The sequence below is a fragment of the Leucopleurus acutus genome (genome assembly GCF_964270905.1).
Source record: "Leucopleurus acutus genome assembly, chromosome: 2".
In the NCBI taxonomy this organism is placed as follows: Eukaryota; Metazoa; Chordata; class Mammalia; order Artiodactyla; family Delphinidae; genus Leucopleurus; species Leucopleurus acutus.
In genome coordinates this window covers 23,593,122-23,607,041 of record NC_139143.1, presented here as the reverse complement: position 1 = coordinate 23,607,041, position 13,920 = coordinate 23,593,122, and the positions used below count along the sequence as shown (strand labels likewise).

Sequence of the window (13,920 nt, the reverse complement as noted above, 5' to 3'; positions counted from 1 at the left end):
TAATGTTTTTAGGCAGCAGATAATGGCAGCTTTAAACTCGCAGACTGCCGTGCAGTTCCAGCAGTATGCAGCCCAACAGTATCCAGGGAACTACGAACAGCAGCAAATTCTCATCCGCCAGTTGCAGGAGCAACACTATCAGCAATATATGCAGCAGTTGTATCAAGTCCAGCTTGCACAGCAACAGGTACGATAGATAACCCCCGAATTCAGCCATAGACAGGGTTTTTAGTTTCATTGGAACGCAAGTTCTTTTTTAACAGTTGCTGATGAATTTTGCATTAGTTAGCCTCTCAGGTATAACGTAACTTTTAGATGACCTTTATTAAGGGAGATTTTAACATTGCACTGGCAATTATGAAAAGAAGCATATGATATTGAAGCAATAAATGAAGTGGCCACTATTATATTGTCATAAATGTATTTGGGATTTGTATGGACCTAGTGTTATTCCAGTGAGTTTGACGTAGATTCTAATAGTGGTCCTGGAACCATGAGGACTTGGGTGATTAGTGCCCCCACAGGCTTTGCTTCCACATAGGAATATGTGGTTTAGGGGAAGGACATGCGACTGGAGGTCACACACCACTTGGATTCTGTCCTGGCTTCGCCATTATCTTGTTTGATCTCAGACAAGTTACCTATTGCTCTGATTTTTCCGCCTTTTCTCCCAGTCAGTAAGAATGGGCTATAAAATCCTGGTACTTGTCTTGTTAACCTTACAGGACTATCAGAGGAATAAAATGAGAAAATAGTTACTCTGTGAAAGTATTTGGTACATAGGGAAGATAACTGATTTTACATTCATTGTTTTACATCTTGCAGAGGCATAAAATGCCTCCTTAAAGTTAACGTAGCTAAGTTTACGTATTTAATTAATTTTCACTTATAAAGCAGTTACTACCTGTCCAAATACCTGAGTGAAGTAAAGTGTTGCAGGGAATTGCCTGGCGGTCCAGTGGTTAGGACTCGGCACTTTCACTGCCAGGGGCCCAGGTTCAATCTCTGGTCAGGGAACAAAGATCCCGCAAGCCACACGGCAAGGCCAAAATAAAACAAAACAAAACAAAACAAAACCAAAAAACACAAACTATGTTGCTCTGTAAATTTAATAAAATGTTTTTTTTTAAAAAAAAGAAGTGTTGCATTATAGTTGCTCCATATTTCTTGTTAGGTGAAGTAATCTTTGTTGTTTTGCCAAGCTCTTTAAATTCCTTGAAAATTAATATCCTCACCTAAAATACGTTTTCCCCTGAGTCTTTAGCATTTAGTGAGCAGCTAAAAGGCACTGCAGGTTTTGTATAATCCATGAGAAGAGGAAAAGGATGTCAAACTAGAGTTACAAGATAAGTGGTATTTTGGAGGGATTTCTTTTCTGTCCTCTAAAGCCTGTTTCTACTTTAGCATGTCATTCCCCGTTTCCTGCTTCTTTGATGGACGTTGAGATAATTTTTTAATAGGCTAGCTCATTACACACTGTCCTGCTTATAGGTTGCTATCACTTAGTCACGGCAAAGTCAGTCATATAGGGGAAAACCAAAAATCTTCGAAACAGAATTGGAAAGCCATAGTTTAGATTGCAGTGAACAAACTCAAGTTTATCAAATTGATTGGTTGTCTCTGGAAAGAGAGAAGGAGAGGGACTGGGGAAGGAGCAAGGGGAACTTCAGTCCCATAAAGTATTAATTTTTATATAAATACTGAGCAAAATAACAAAATGGGAACACTTGTTAATTTGGGGGTGTGGTTACATGGGTGTTTGTTACATTGTTCCTGTGCCTTTCTGTTCTTTTAAAAACTTCCTGGAGTATAGAAGAGAGATTATGTAAATACATGATTACAGTCTATTTTATGTAATAGATGTATATTCATAGGCAGTGGGATCCTGGGATAGGGAGTTGTTCATTCTGCTAGAGAGTTTCAAGAAAGGCTTGAAATGGAGAGGGACCAGTTGAGCTGACCAATTGATCATCAACAGAAATGCTTTTTTTGCTTTCCTGTCATGCAGTGAATGTTCTGAGTGTGCTGACTTGTTTTGGTTATATGCCCTTTTTCTTGAAGCTGGTACTCTTTTAGAAAACTGATGTGGAAATTACTGAGAATCTAGGCCTTGGAAGAAGGTATTTTAAACTCTTAAGTGTTTTGCCAACCTGCACTAGCAGCAGAGAGAGGCGTTGCTGTTTAAATAACTGGTTTGTAAATGATATGTTAAATGAAATGTATATACAGATATGCCAAAATATATCATTATCCCTAAACCATGAAATTATATTATAAAGGCTTTTTTTCCCTGTGTTTTCTTTCTTTTTTTTAACTGTTGTAAATGTATGCTTACTTATTATAACTTAGTTTTTTTAGTTTAAAAAGTTACTGAAATGCCCCAATACTCAACAGTAGATTGGATAAATAAATTTTGTATTTTCACAGTGGCATATCCTGTCGCAATGCAAACAAACAAAATAGTTATAATTACTTGTGATGAACCTCACAAACAAATGTTGAGTAAAAGAAGCCAGACACAAAAAAGAGCATATATTATACAATTTCATGTATGTAAAGTTCAAAAACAGGCAAAGCCAAATCTGTAATATTACAAGTTAGAATAGTTGTTACCCTTGGGGGACTTTCTGGAAAGGGGTACCAGGAAGGGTTGTGACATGCAGATAATATCTTTTTTTTTTTAATTTTATTTATTTTTTGGCCGAGTTTGGTCTTCGTTGCTGTGCGCGGGCTTTCTCTAGTTGCAGCGAGCGGGGGCTACTCTTCTTTGTGGTGCGCGGGCTTCTCATTGCAGTGGCTTCTCTTGTTGCAGAGCATGGGCTCTAGGTGCGCAGGCTTCAGTAGTTGCAGCAGGCAGGCTCAGTAGTTGTGGTTCGCGGGCTTAGTTGCTCCGCGGCATGTGGGATCTTCCTGGACCAGGGATCGAACCCATGTCCCCTGCATTGGCAGGCGGATTCTTAACCACCGCCGCCACCAGGGAAGACCCACAGGTAATGTCTTGATCTGGGCTTTGGTTACATGTGTATGTTTGGCTAATGAAAATTGATCAAGCTGTACATCTATGATTTGTATACTTTTCTATATGTACATTATAATTCACAGTTCCCCCAAAAGTTACTCAAGTAATACTTAGGCATTTCTAGTAGTATTAATATTTATTCATCTTGATAGGAGAGGAATGTCCTAAAGTAGTTGTCCTTGAGATTTAAGATGTTTTTATTCTCCATTTTGACTCAGAGGACATTTTGATTTCATGTTTATGAATATACATATTTTAATCATAATTATGTAAACAGTGATGAATTTTCATTAAGAAAGTCTTTTTTTTTTTTTTTTTTTGCGGTACTCGGGCCTCTCACTGTTGTGGCCACTCCCGTTGCTGAGCACAGGCTCCGGATGCGCAGGCTCAGCGGCCATGGCTCACGGGCCCAGCCGCTCCGCGGCATGTGAGATCTTCCCAGACCGGGGCACGAACTCGTGTCCCCTGCATCGGCAGGCGGACTCTCAACCACTGTGCCACCAGGGAAGCCCTAAGAAAGTCTTTTGACCTCAGACTCCATTTTATAAGCCTGTTTAATTTTTAGGTCAATATTTTTTACATGATTAACAGTTTGTAGTTTAATCGTGATAAGAATTTTTCTGTATATGGGTTACAGTGAAGATTTAATTTATTGATTACTTTTGTCCATATTTGGATTTGTTGGTTACTTTGGGGGCCCTTATCAGGTTTCACCAGTTATAGCTTCCGCCTTTATGAATTTTCTTCTGTGACCATTTATTTCTACCAAGTTTAATTTTCCTGATTCAAATTTTATGTATCTGAATTTTATCAAGATTTTCTTTTATCAATTTTGAGAACAGATGTTACTGTGTTCAGTTTTTACCTATAATAATTTTATTTTGGGTTGACTATTTCTACCTACTTTAATTTTTCCTGGTTAGTTTTTCTAGTGATCCTCAGGTCACAAAAATGTGATCCTCAGTTACAGTTTTTTTGTCCACGTTAATATTTTGACATTTTTAGCTATCAGTTTGATATTGTGATACTAATATTCATTATAGATAGGGTAAAAACTGATAAAGTTTATTAGTAATTTCTTGGAGCTACTTGATGGGGCAAAAACATAGGGTCAAAATGCATTTCAGGGCAAATGTCCGGTTTATTAGCCCTCCTGGTCAGTGTATCTTCACTTTTTCTTGACTTATAGGCAGCATTACAGAAACAACAGGAAGTAGCAGTAGCTGGGGCTTCTTTGCCTGCATCATCAAAAGTGAATACAACTACGCCAAGTGATATGATGTCAGTGAATGGACAGGCCAAAACCCACACTGACAACTCTGAAAAAGAGCTTGAACCAGAAGCTGCAGAAGAAGCCCTGGAGAATGGACCAAAAGGTATGGTTTGGCATATGTGCTCTTCCATCCACATGCTGTAATTCAGACTTCATGAAAAGCAAAAGTCAGGAAGTCAGGTTAATTTGCTTTTGAGAGCAATTACATATTTGTGAGAATTGAATGCTTTTTCACTCTTTAGTCTGAATCTGGTGCTTCTGGTGACTCTTTGAATAGTTTAGAAGAGCAAATCAGATGTCCTTTGGACACTTTGGGTTGTCTTGTTGTATATATTGGTTATCTGTCGCTGTGTGACACACTGTACCTGAATTTAGCAGCTTAAAATAATAAACATTTATTATCTCTCACAGTTTCTGCGGGTCAGAAATTTGAGAGCTGCTTAGCTGAGTGGTGGTGGCTCTGGTCTCTCATGAGGTTGTAGTCAAGATGTCGGCTGGGACTGCAGTCACGTGAAGGCTTGACTGGGACTAGAGGCTCTGCTTCCAAAGTGGTTCCCTCCCATGACTGGCAAGTTCGTGCTGGCCGTTGGCAGGAGGGCCTCAATTCCTTGCCCCATGAAGCCTCTCCAAATGGCTGCTTGAGTGATCTCAACACAGTGGCTGGCTTCCCCCAGAGCACATGATGCAAAGGAAAACAAGGCAAAAGCGTCAGTGTCTTTTATGCCCTAGCTTTGGAAGTAATACATCCGCACTTCTGCCATATTCTGTTGGTCCTGATGCATTTTGGGTGGTAACTTTACAAGTACATGAATACCCACAGGAGAGGATCACTGGGGGCCATCTTGCAGATTGGCTACCATATATTTACAATATATTTTTGAGACAAAAGTACCATGTTACCAATAAGAATTTAGGTTTTCAAAGGTCTGCTTACCTTTTCATGGACAGCTCATTCATTCATTCAGCAATTGGTTGAAGATTTTCTGAGTGTTGGGCTACAGTGGTGAAACAAAATTACACACATAAAATGAGCATTGTGGCTATGGTAGGTACTGTGCTGGAGAGAAAGGTCTATTATGATGTGAGAGCACATAATATGGGGGATATGACCTAGTTAGAGAGGTCACCAGAGGTTTGCCTGGGGGAAGGGACACTTGAGCTGAGAGATCTGAAGCAAGAGTAAGAGTTCACTAAGTAAAAAGGAAGAAGAGAACATTTCAGTGACGGTGGTCAGAGATGGTGATGTGGTTCATAAGAAAGTTGATTTCAGAGTTCTTCCTTGTTCTTTTTAGAACAAGTAACAGAAAATAGTTTCAGAAAAGACCTTGAAATACCTTGGTTCACACAGCCCCCCCTTTTTTTTCCTATTAAGAGTTCACCAGTATTTTCAAATGAATCTTTTGTCAAAGGCTCTGTGAATAACTCTGGAAAACCTGTTGAGTACACGTAGATACTGCTCAGTAACAAGACTTCACCCATTTTTACTCATTCGCTAGCGGTTCCATTCCTATCCAAGTTTTTCTCTTTCTTTGAGTTCTTTTAGAATAGCCCCTCCCCTAGAACTTTGGTTTACTCTGAGGTCAAGACTTTTTTCTGACAGAGAGACTGAAGTCAAAGCCCAGCTTTCTTTGTTCACATCCAAAAATGAATTTATTTCAAGTCCAGATCTCTCTTCTTTGTTAGCATGTTTCCCTATCTCCAGCTAGGAAGTTTCCAAGGTCATTCTTCATGGTCATGCCCTTATGCAATTAGAGTGTTGGGAAAAATCCTCCTTAAGACTATGGATTGCATTTATTACTTAAAGTGGTATGATGACCTCTAAATACCTGTGGCATTGTTAAATGTAGTAATTTGCGGGGAGACTTCCATGGGGAGGCTTTTAAAGTCCTCAATCTGAGGTAGACCAGATTGCATTTGGTGCCCTCACGTGTCTGAGCAGGTCATCCTGTGCAGATGTTGCTGTCTACTGGTGAAGGCTCATCCTCTTTAGCCTTTGTAATTCCTGTTGCCTTTAGAATCTCTTCCAGTAATAGCAGCTCCATCCATGTGGACACGACCCCAGATCAAAGACTTTAAAGAGAAGATTCGGCAGGATGCGGATTCTGTGATTACAGTGGGCCGAGGAGAAGTAGTCACTGTTCGAGTACCCACCCATGAAGAAGGATCATATCTGTTTTGGGAATTTGCTACAGACAATTATGACATTGGGTTTGGGGTGTATTTTGAATGGACAGACTCTCCAAACACTGCTGTCAGCGTGCATGTCAGTGAGTCCAGCGATGACGACGAGGAGGAAGAAGGTAGAGCCATTGGTCCATATTTAGTAGCTGGGTTGTGTGTTGGCAAAAATGCTAGCAGTTCAGATGTCAGCCAGCCATATGCTTCCTAACTAACACTTCCTGGATGGGAATCAGTCGCTTCGTTAGTGGGACATTGGGCTGAAAAGATTGTGAGAGAAACTAGCCTCTTAAGGGACTGGGGCCTGAACATGAATTTTTTTTAAACACCAGGAAGGTCTGTTTGACAGTTTATTTTACCGCTTTCTGAATGCTGTTTTACTTCCAGCCTTGTGTGTTGAAAAGCCAAATGTGCAAGGCCATTTTGAAAAATTCTAGAAGAGCAAGCAAGAAATTCTGCCAACTCTGGAATTTATTTAAATTTATATTTCTGATATCAGCTTTTTAGGTTGTTTTTCTAAGATTTATTTTCTCTAACTAGACAAAATAGAGTGTTTCCAATGACCGTCTAAACTATCTTGGTCTAGGAAGTAGGTTGTGAAATGTATTGCTTACTAATTGAGAAGATGGTCTCTTCAGTTTTGTTATCCAGAAAAGTTAGAACGCAGGGCTTTTGTACACACCTAGTAAGCACTTAAGTATTTGTTGACTTGACTGAGAGTAATATGGAAAGAGTGCCCTGACTGGGAGAATGGAAAAGCACCTTCAATTCTGGCCCTAACTAACCTTTCAGGTGACTTGTAAACAAACTGCTTATTCTTGAAGAGTGTTGGTAATCACAGAGACTCCATTGGGATATTTTTAAAGAGGTAGTTGTTGGAAGGTGCATGGAGGGGGGCTAAAAGTTCAATCAGCTTTTGATATACAAGTTCAGTTACATCACCAAGACAGTCTAGGCCCTTTAAGGTCGTGTATGGCAACACACACACATGGGCCAGTGTCATTTAGGAGCTACTTTGTCTTACATGGCATTTTGTTTTCAGCAAATCTTTATTTCTAAGTACCACCAGCAAGGTAAAGCATTGCCCATAAATGCTACTAACGGAACCAGAAAGAAAAAAAATGTAAGAATGAGGAAAAAAAAAAAGAAAAGGTGAGAGAGAGACCTGAGATTGCAGGGCAGGTGCCACTACCATTGTCTTAAGTGCCCCTCAGCAACATCAGGATGTAACTAAGCCATTTACTAGCCTTTCTGATGCACATGGGGACTCATTAAAATCAGATGGTTTGCAAATGTTTGGGAAGGGAAGTTTGGTTTTTTTTTTCTTTTTAAATTTAATTTTATTTATTTTTTATACAGCAGGCTCTTATTATCTATTTTATACATATTAGTGTATACCTGTCAAGGGAAGGGAAGTTTTTGTTGCATGTGCAAATTACTGTACTTTGTGAATAGTAAGAAGAATTCTCTGTTAAGAAATGGGTTGAGGTAATATATTTCTCCTGGATTGTAAGCCAGGTAGCTTTTAAAGGAGATTACTTCCTAGTCTGAGCCCTCAGCTGATTATCATTTTGGGGTTATTGCTGTTGGGAAGAGCACTGGTAAAAATGCCTGGGGTCCAGTGCCTGACTAGAGGTAAGACATCCTTGACCTTTGCTCTAATGTATGATAGCCCTCAAATGGAAAATGGCATTACCTGTCCTTGTGCTGTTCCTAATCATAAAATGATTTGCAACTAAAACTAACCCATTAAAACCTCTACATTAACAGTAACTACAGTGAGGGGAGTTCCCTGGTGGCTTAGTGGTTAGGATTCCGGGCTTTTACTACCATGGCCTGGGTTTTCAGTTCCTGGTCAGAGAACTGAGATCCTGCAAGCTGTGTGGTGTGGCCAAAAAAAAACCCAAAAAAAAGTGCAACACTGAGGATTTATTGCTCCCCAGGATTGTTTCCTAAGAGTGAGCCTGTCTCCTTTTTGAAGATTTATCTCACAAATGGCTTTTAGCCATATGCCTCCTTATGGAGGCTACTGTGCCACCATGTCTTATCCACACTGTGTATTTTATTTTATGGGGGGTCCTTTTAGCTTGGTTTAAGATGGAAGGGGAGTCCAGTTTTTTTGTTTGTTGCTTTAGTTTTTCTCCATTAGGTCTTGAAAGGTAGAAAGATGGAGGAGTTTTTTTCTCTGAAGAAAACATAATGGTAATCCATCATCCTGCTGTAGTTCTCCACTTGATTGTTTCCAGGGCTCAAGTCTTTGCTTAGATTGATGAAAGATGCATTGTTCGTCTATCCCAGTAACCTTTAGTTTTATAGATTTTGAACAAAATTTGGATCTTGAATTAGTGGGGCCTGATAATCTGTTTCATGGATATTCTTATGGGCAATAGTGTATAATTTGAATGGCTTGTATTTCGCATTTGCAAATGGAGGACATTTAATTTTCAAGTAGTATTGCTGTGATAAAGCAAATCTGACTTGGGCCCGTTTATAAGTGTCATCTACTTTTTTTTTTTTTTTTTTTTTGCGGTATGTGGGCCTCTCACTGCTGTGGCCTCTCCCGTTGCCGAGCTCCGGACGCGCAGGCTCAGGGCCATGGCTCACAGGCCCAGCCGCTCCGCGGCATGTGGGATCTTCCCGGACCAGGGCACGAACCCGTGTCCCCTGCATCGGCAGGCGCACTCTCAACCACTGCACCACCAGGGAAGCCCTCATCTACTTTTTTAAAATAAACTTTTCATTTTAGAATAGGTTCAGATTTACAGAAGTATTGGAAAGATAATACAAAGAGTTCCTATATACCCGACAACCCAGTTTCCCCTGTTATTAACACCTTGCATTGTACTGTGGTATGTTCATCATAGCTCATGGACCAATATTGATACATTATTAACTAAAGTCCATATTTATTCACATTTCCTTAATTTTTCCTAATGTTCCAGGATCCCATTCAGGATGCCACATTACAGTCACCACATCTCCTTAAGCTCCTCTAGACTGTGAGAGTTTCTTACACCTTCCTGGTTTAAATTCCTAATAGTGGCCCATTGACAGGCGTCACATAATTGACTCATGTCTCTGTAATTCATTCTGTCATGTTGTAAACCTGAAAGTCTTTTAAAGTCTATGCTGAGTATTCCCTTGATCTATTTTCCTTGAAGCTGTTTATATTTAATATGTTAAACTGAGACTTTTAAACTGGTTCATAGTTCTCATTCCTATAGGTTTCTACAGGTATTTTTTTTTCTTCCTAACCTCATATCGTTACAGTTCAGAAAACTATTAACTGGGGCAAACCTAGAATCAGAGCTTATTTTTTGCCACTGAGATCATCCCTGGGTTTCACAGGCCTAGTGAAAATAATTGAATTTTCAGAGTGTCTGTGAATGTCTACCTCTCTAGTGTGGCTTTCTCATTTTACTCTTTATATTTCAGATAAATAGAAAATAATAGTCCTCATAAGCTCCCTTCCCACCTTCCTAAAACAAGAGAGGACTTTCATATTGTTGAGAAGAGGAGGATCAGAGTAACATTTTCCGTGGTCTCACTCAGATCAGTGAGATTCCACCTGTTGGGAGGAATTAGGAATTGAGTGGAAGTGGATGGGGAAAAGTGGGGCTCAGAAATAGGAGCAATGGTCTGAGTACAGAGAGGGAGAGAGGATGCTGACTGCTGCCACCACCAGATGTTTGCCACTGGGCTTCCAGGGCCCAGACAGTGCTTGGTACACATAGCAGCTGCTCAGGTATAGAAGGAATCAACACATGTTTGCCTGCAGAAAGTTGTAGCATGGATTGAGAGAATTCCTAATGAGCAGTTTCTCAAAGAAAGGATGGAGTTTAAGATGCTTGAGGCAAATGTGGTTTTCCTGGATCTGTTCACAGTGACATGTCTCTATTCTTTCTCACAGAAAACATCAGTTCTGAAGAGAAAGCCAAAAAGAATGCCAACAAGCCTCTACTGGACGAGATTGTGCCTGTGTACCGACGGGACTGTCATGAAGAGGTGTATGCTGGCAGCCACCAATATCCAGGGAGAGGAGTCTACCTCCTCAAGTTTGACAACTCGTACTCTTTGTGGAGGTCAAAATCGGTCTACTACAGAGTCTATTATACTAGATAAAGATGTTACAGAGTCTGGAGTCTAGGGTTGGGCAGAAGATGGCATTTAATTTGAAAATATCTTTTGACTTTTGTGGAGCATTGCAGTTTGTGTTTACCCTATTGATTTTGGTCTGATGGTTTGTGACTCTTCTTGGGAATCAGGATTTCCTTGAAACTCTTGAGCATTAGTACTTTGGGGTTAAAGGGACTCCTCAGACTCATCCAGCCCTTTGGTGCTGACCAGCAGAGTCACAAGTGGATACTGACATTACATGAGCTACATGTTAAATTTTTAAAGTCTCCGAAATAAAATAGCTCAGCATTGACCCCACCTGGCTGATGGTTAGTGCATTGCTGCCTGCTCTGTGTTTTATGAGAGCACTTAGTTCCTTTGCAGTGCCCTCTGAGTTGAAATCCTTTGTTAATAGTCTACATGAGGTACATCTGACTTTGATCGAAGGTCACCATTTTTAAAACTTAAAAACTTAAGACCTCACGGATTATAATAGAAAAAGAAATTGCCTCAACTTGATCTTGTTCCGAATGACCCAGATTGTTTTTGCTTTGGGTGCAGCTATTTAGTTCGGAGTTATGTTACAGATAATTATTTTCTGAATAATCTTAATATAGAATGTTCAAACCTGATTGATAATTGAAGTATCAAGATGCATAGAACACTTCAAACATCCCTCTTAGCAAGCCTCCACAAACTCTTGGCCCTTTTCTCTTAATCTGGTATTCATAACTACCAGGAGCAATGCAAAATTAATTCATTTTTGCCTTGATTTGGCTTTATAGAGCATCTCAAATTGAAACTGTTTTCTACACAAGCATCTAGTTAGGGATTTTGTAAACTTAAAATGACACCTACTGAATTGAAATATATAAAATCATTTAAATATAACTCAGTGTATGGGGAATAACATTGCACTAATATGGAAATCACTGCCAGAGACAGTCCGTTTTCTTTTGATTTGATACTACTTAGGCATACACCCTACATGATTCCAGTTGGGAATTACGAGAAAGAGTTGGAAATGCGTATGCCGGTACTTAAATTTTTTTATAGCTTTAATCTGTATTATGTCTTCATTGATGGAAAGAGGTACATCTTTGTTTTCCTTACTGAAAACAAATATGGATTAATTGCCTCAAATTTGTATGAGTGATTGACTCGTCTGGAGATTCTTGTTTTCAGAAGGGAGGGTGGTATAGATAGAAAAATCACAAAGATGGCAATATACACATAATGCTGTTATTATATGTTATTACTGAAATACTTAGATTTTTAAAATTTCAAATCACAAATCACTTCTCGTAGGAGGGTTTCCATTGATTAGCTGCAGTGTATACAATTCACTACATATGGGGCTGTTTGTTTTTTGTGTGCTGCATTTCTTTCTGTTTTTCAGTACCTGGTTTTGTACATATCTAACTCTGTTCTCTTTTGGTTGTTCAGAAACTGGATTATTTTCTCCTAAGCGATGCTTAATGTGTGTTTTTTAATTTTGATTTCAGTAGTCCCAGCTTATGGATGTCCGTACTGTTACACCAGAAGGTTTGTCAAGCTGTCCATCAGCTCTCATGTGTACATGGTATAGAAACCTTGGGGTTAGGCACTTCCTGGCTTTTTTTTTAATGAGAAAACACTGTATTTAAAATGTAAAATAAACTTTTAAAAAGCAGGCACTAATATATATTTCTTCCAGCCTTTGATTACAGATTTTTCCTTGCACATGTTAAGATGAATTATCCTCCAAAAATATTGTTCTTGGGAGCAGTGTATGTTACTTGACATAGCGGCAATTCCTGTCACATGTTCATGTCAGAACATTTTTGGTTTTAAACTTTTTTATTGCCTTTGGCTGTTGGTTAGTATATTACAAGTGCGATTTCAAAAAGATCTTGAAAATAATATATTTAATCAATTAAAATGTTTATCTGTATCTTGTTGATGTTTCATTAATATAGTTACTCTTTGAAGCATTAGTTCTGTATTTCATCATTTGGGTAGGACAAGAAATGTTTTAAATGATCTTTTCTGTTTTAGAAAGTTAAACAACAACAAACTTTTGGCTAATTATTTCGTTTCTGCTGTGAATTACCCTAGTTTGTTCAAATAGGTTAACAGTTTTTCAGACTTCTTGATGGAAGGGAAAGCGCTGACTTTTCTTATTGACAGTGACATTATAAAAGTATTTCCCCTTCCAAACCATTTGTGTACCATGTTCCTTGAAGACGGAATATGCTCCTTTAAAATATCTCCTGAGGTGTGGCACCTGGGAAGCAGCAATGAGAGGCATGCCCCAGTCAGTGTGATGTGGAGTGCCACAAACTATTCTAAAAATGTCCACACTGAAATGCACGGTCACTTGGACATCAATTTTTTTTTCTCCTTTGGAAATTTGGAGAGGCTAGATGAAGTTACCATCTTTTTTTCTTCCTTTCTGTGTAGTTTGTTGCTACCATGAAGGCAGATCGTGGAACAGTTAAGGAGAGTTGTTGATGTGTGAGCACATCTTAGAAACCATGCTACCGAGTCTTGACCATCTGCTTTATGGAAGAGAAGAAACAATTAGTTCAAAATAGCAAATGATTGCTAATAATTCCTTGGGACTTAGAGTGCAGTAGTCTATAGCCAAAGCCATCTTTGTTTGTGTCCCCAGCTTCTTCTCAGTTCAGCACTTCTGTCAGCAACCTAAAAATGTATGCATGTATTCTTGGGGTAGCACAAATCCTAATTTCATTTCCATTCACTAACTTTTCAAAATGTGTATGAATAAATATTGGACTTTAATCTCCATACATTTGCCTAGGGTTCCTCAACTTTCTTATTGAAAGTTTTTTAAGACCAAGTTGATTATTGTCCTTTCAACACCCTTATTTTGAGTTTATTGCATTTTTTCAGTTGCTTATTATATTGCTTGACTTGTTTTGTAATTAGAGATGTAAGCACTAGCTCTATTTTTATTAGTTCACAGGTCACTTGTAAGTTGCAAATTGATTAGGGTACTTAATTTAGTACAGAAAACTAAGTGGCTGACTTTTTCAGAACTGACATTGGCATTTGGACTCAGGCAGTCCAAACATGGGGTAAACGTGTAAACTGAGCAGTTAACTCATCTGTGTTGAAAGCTTGTGTGTGGTTGCTTAGTTCAGCCCTATGGTGAACTGGTGATTTGCAGGTCTGTTTCTGAAAAGAGCAAGTACAAATTTGATTACAAATGCCGATTTTTTTTTAACCTTTCTTTATGGCATATCTGTACAATTATAACAATTTTTACCCTTTTCTAAGATCATTAATTTAAGTATATCCAGTATGAAGGTAACATAACTTTGGGGGGGCA

At 39.0% G+C, this 13,920-nt stretch overlaps 1 protein-coding gene across 1 annotated transcript in view; it reads left to right on the top strand.

The window, feature by feature from the left end:
• ACBD3 (acyl-CoA binding domain containing 3) overlaps positions 1–13,367 on the top strand; it is a 35,296-nt gene extending 21,929 nt beyond the window's left edge. Inside the window, exons 5-8 of the mRNA XM_082862940.1 lie at positions 13–187; positions 4,209–4,395; positions 6,308–6,592; positions 10,381–13,367. Coding sequence (XP_082719066.1) covers positions 13–187; positions 4,209–4,395; positions 6,308–6,592; positions 10,381–10,592 — 859 coding nt within the window. The 3' untranslated portion in view covers positions 10,593–13,367. The remainder of the gene's footprint in view (positions 1–12; positions 188–4,208; positions 4,396–6,307; positions 6,593–10,380) is intronic.
• The last annotated feature ends 553 nt before the right edge of the window (positions 13,368–13,920 follow it).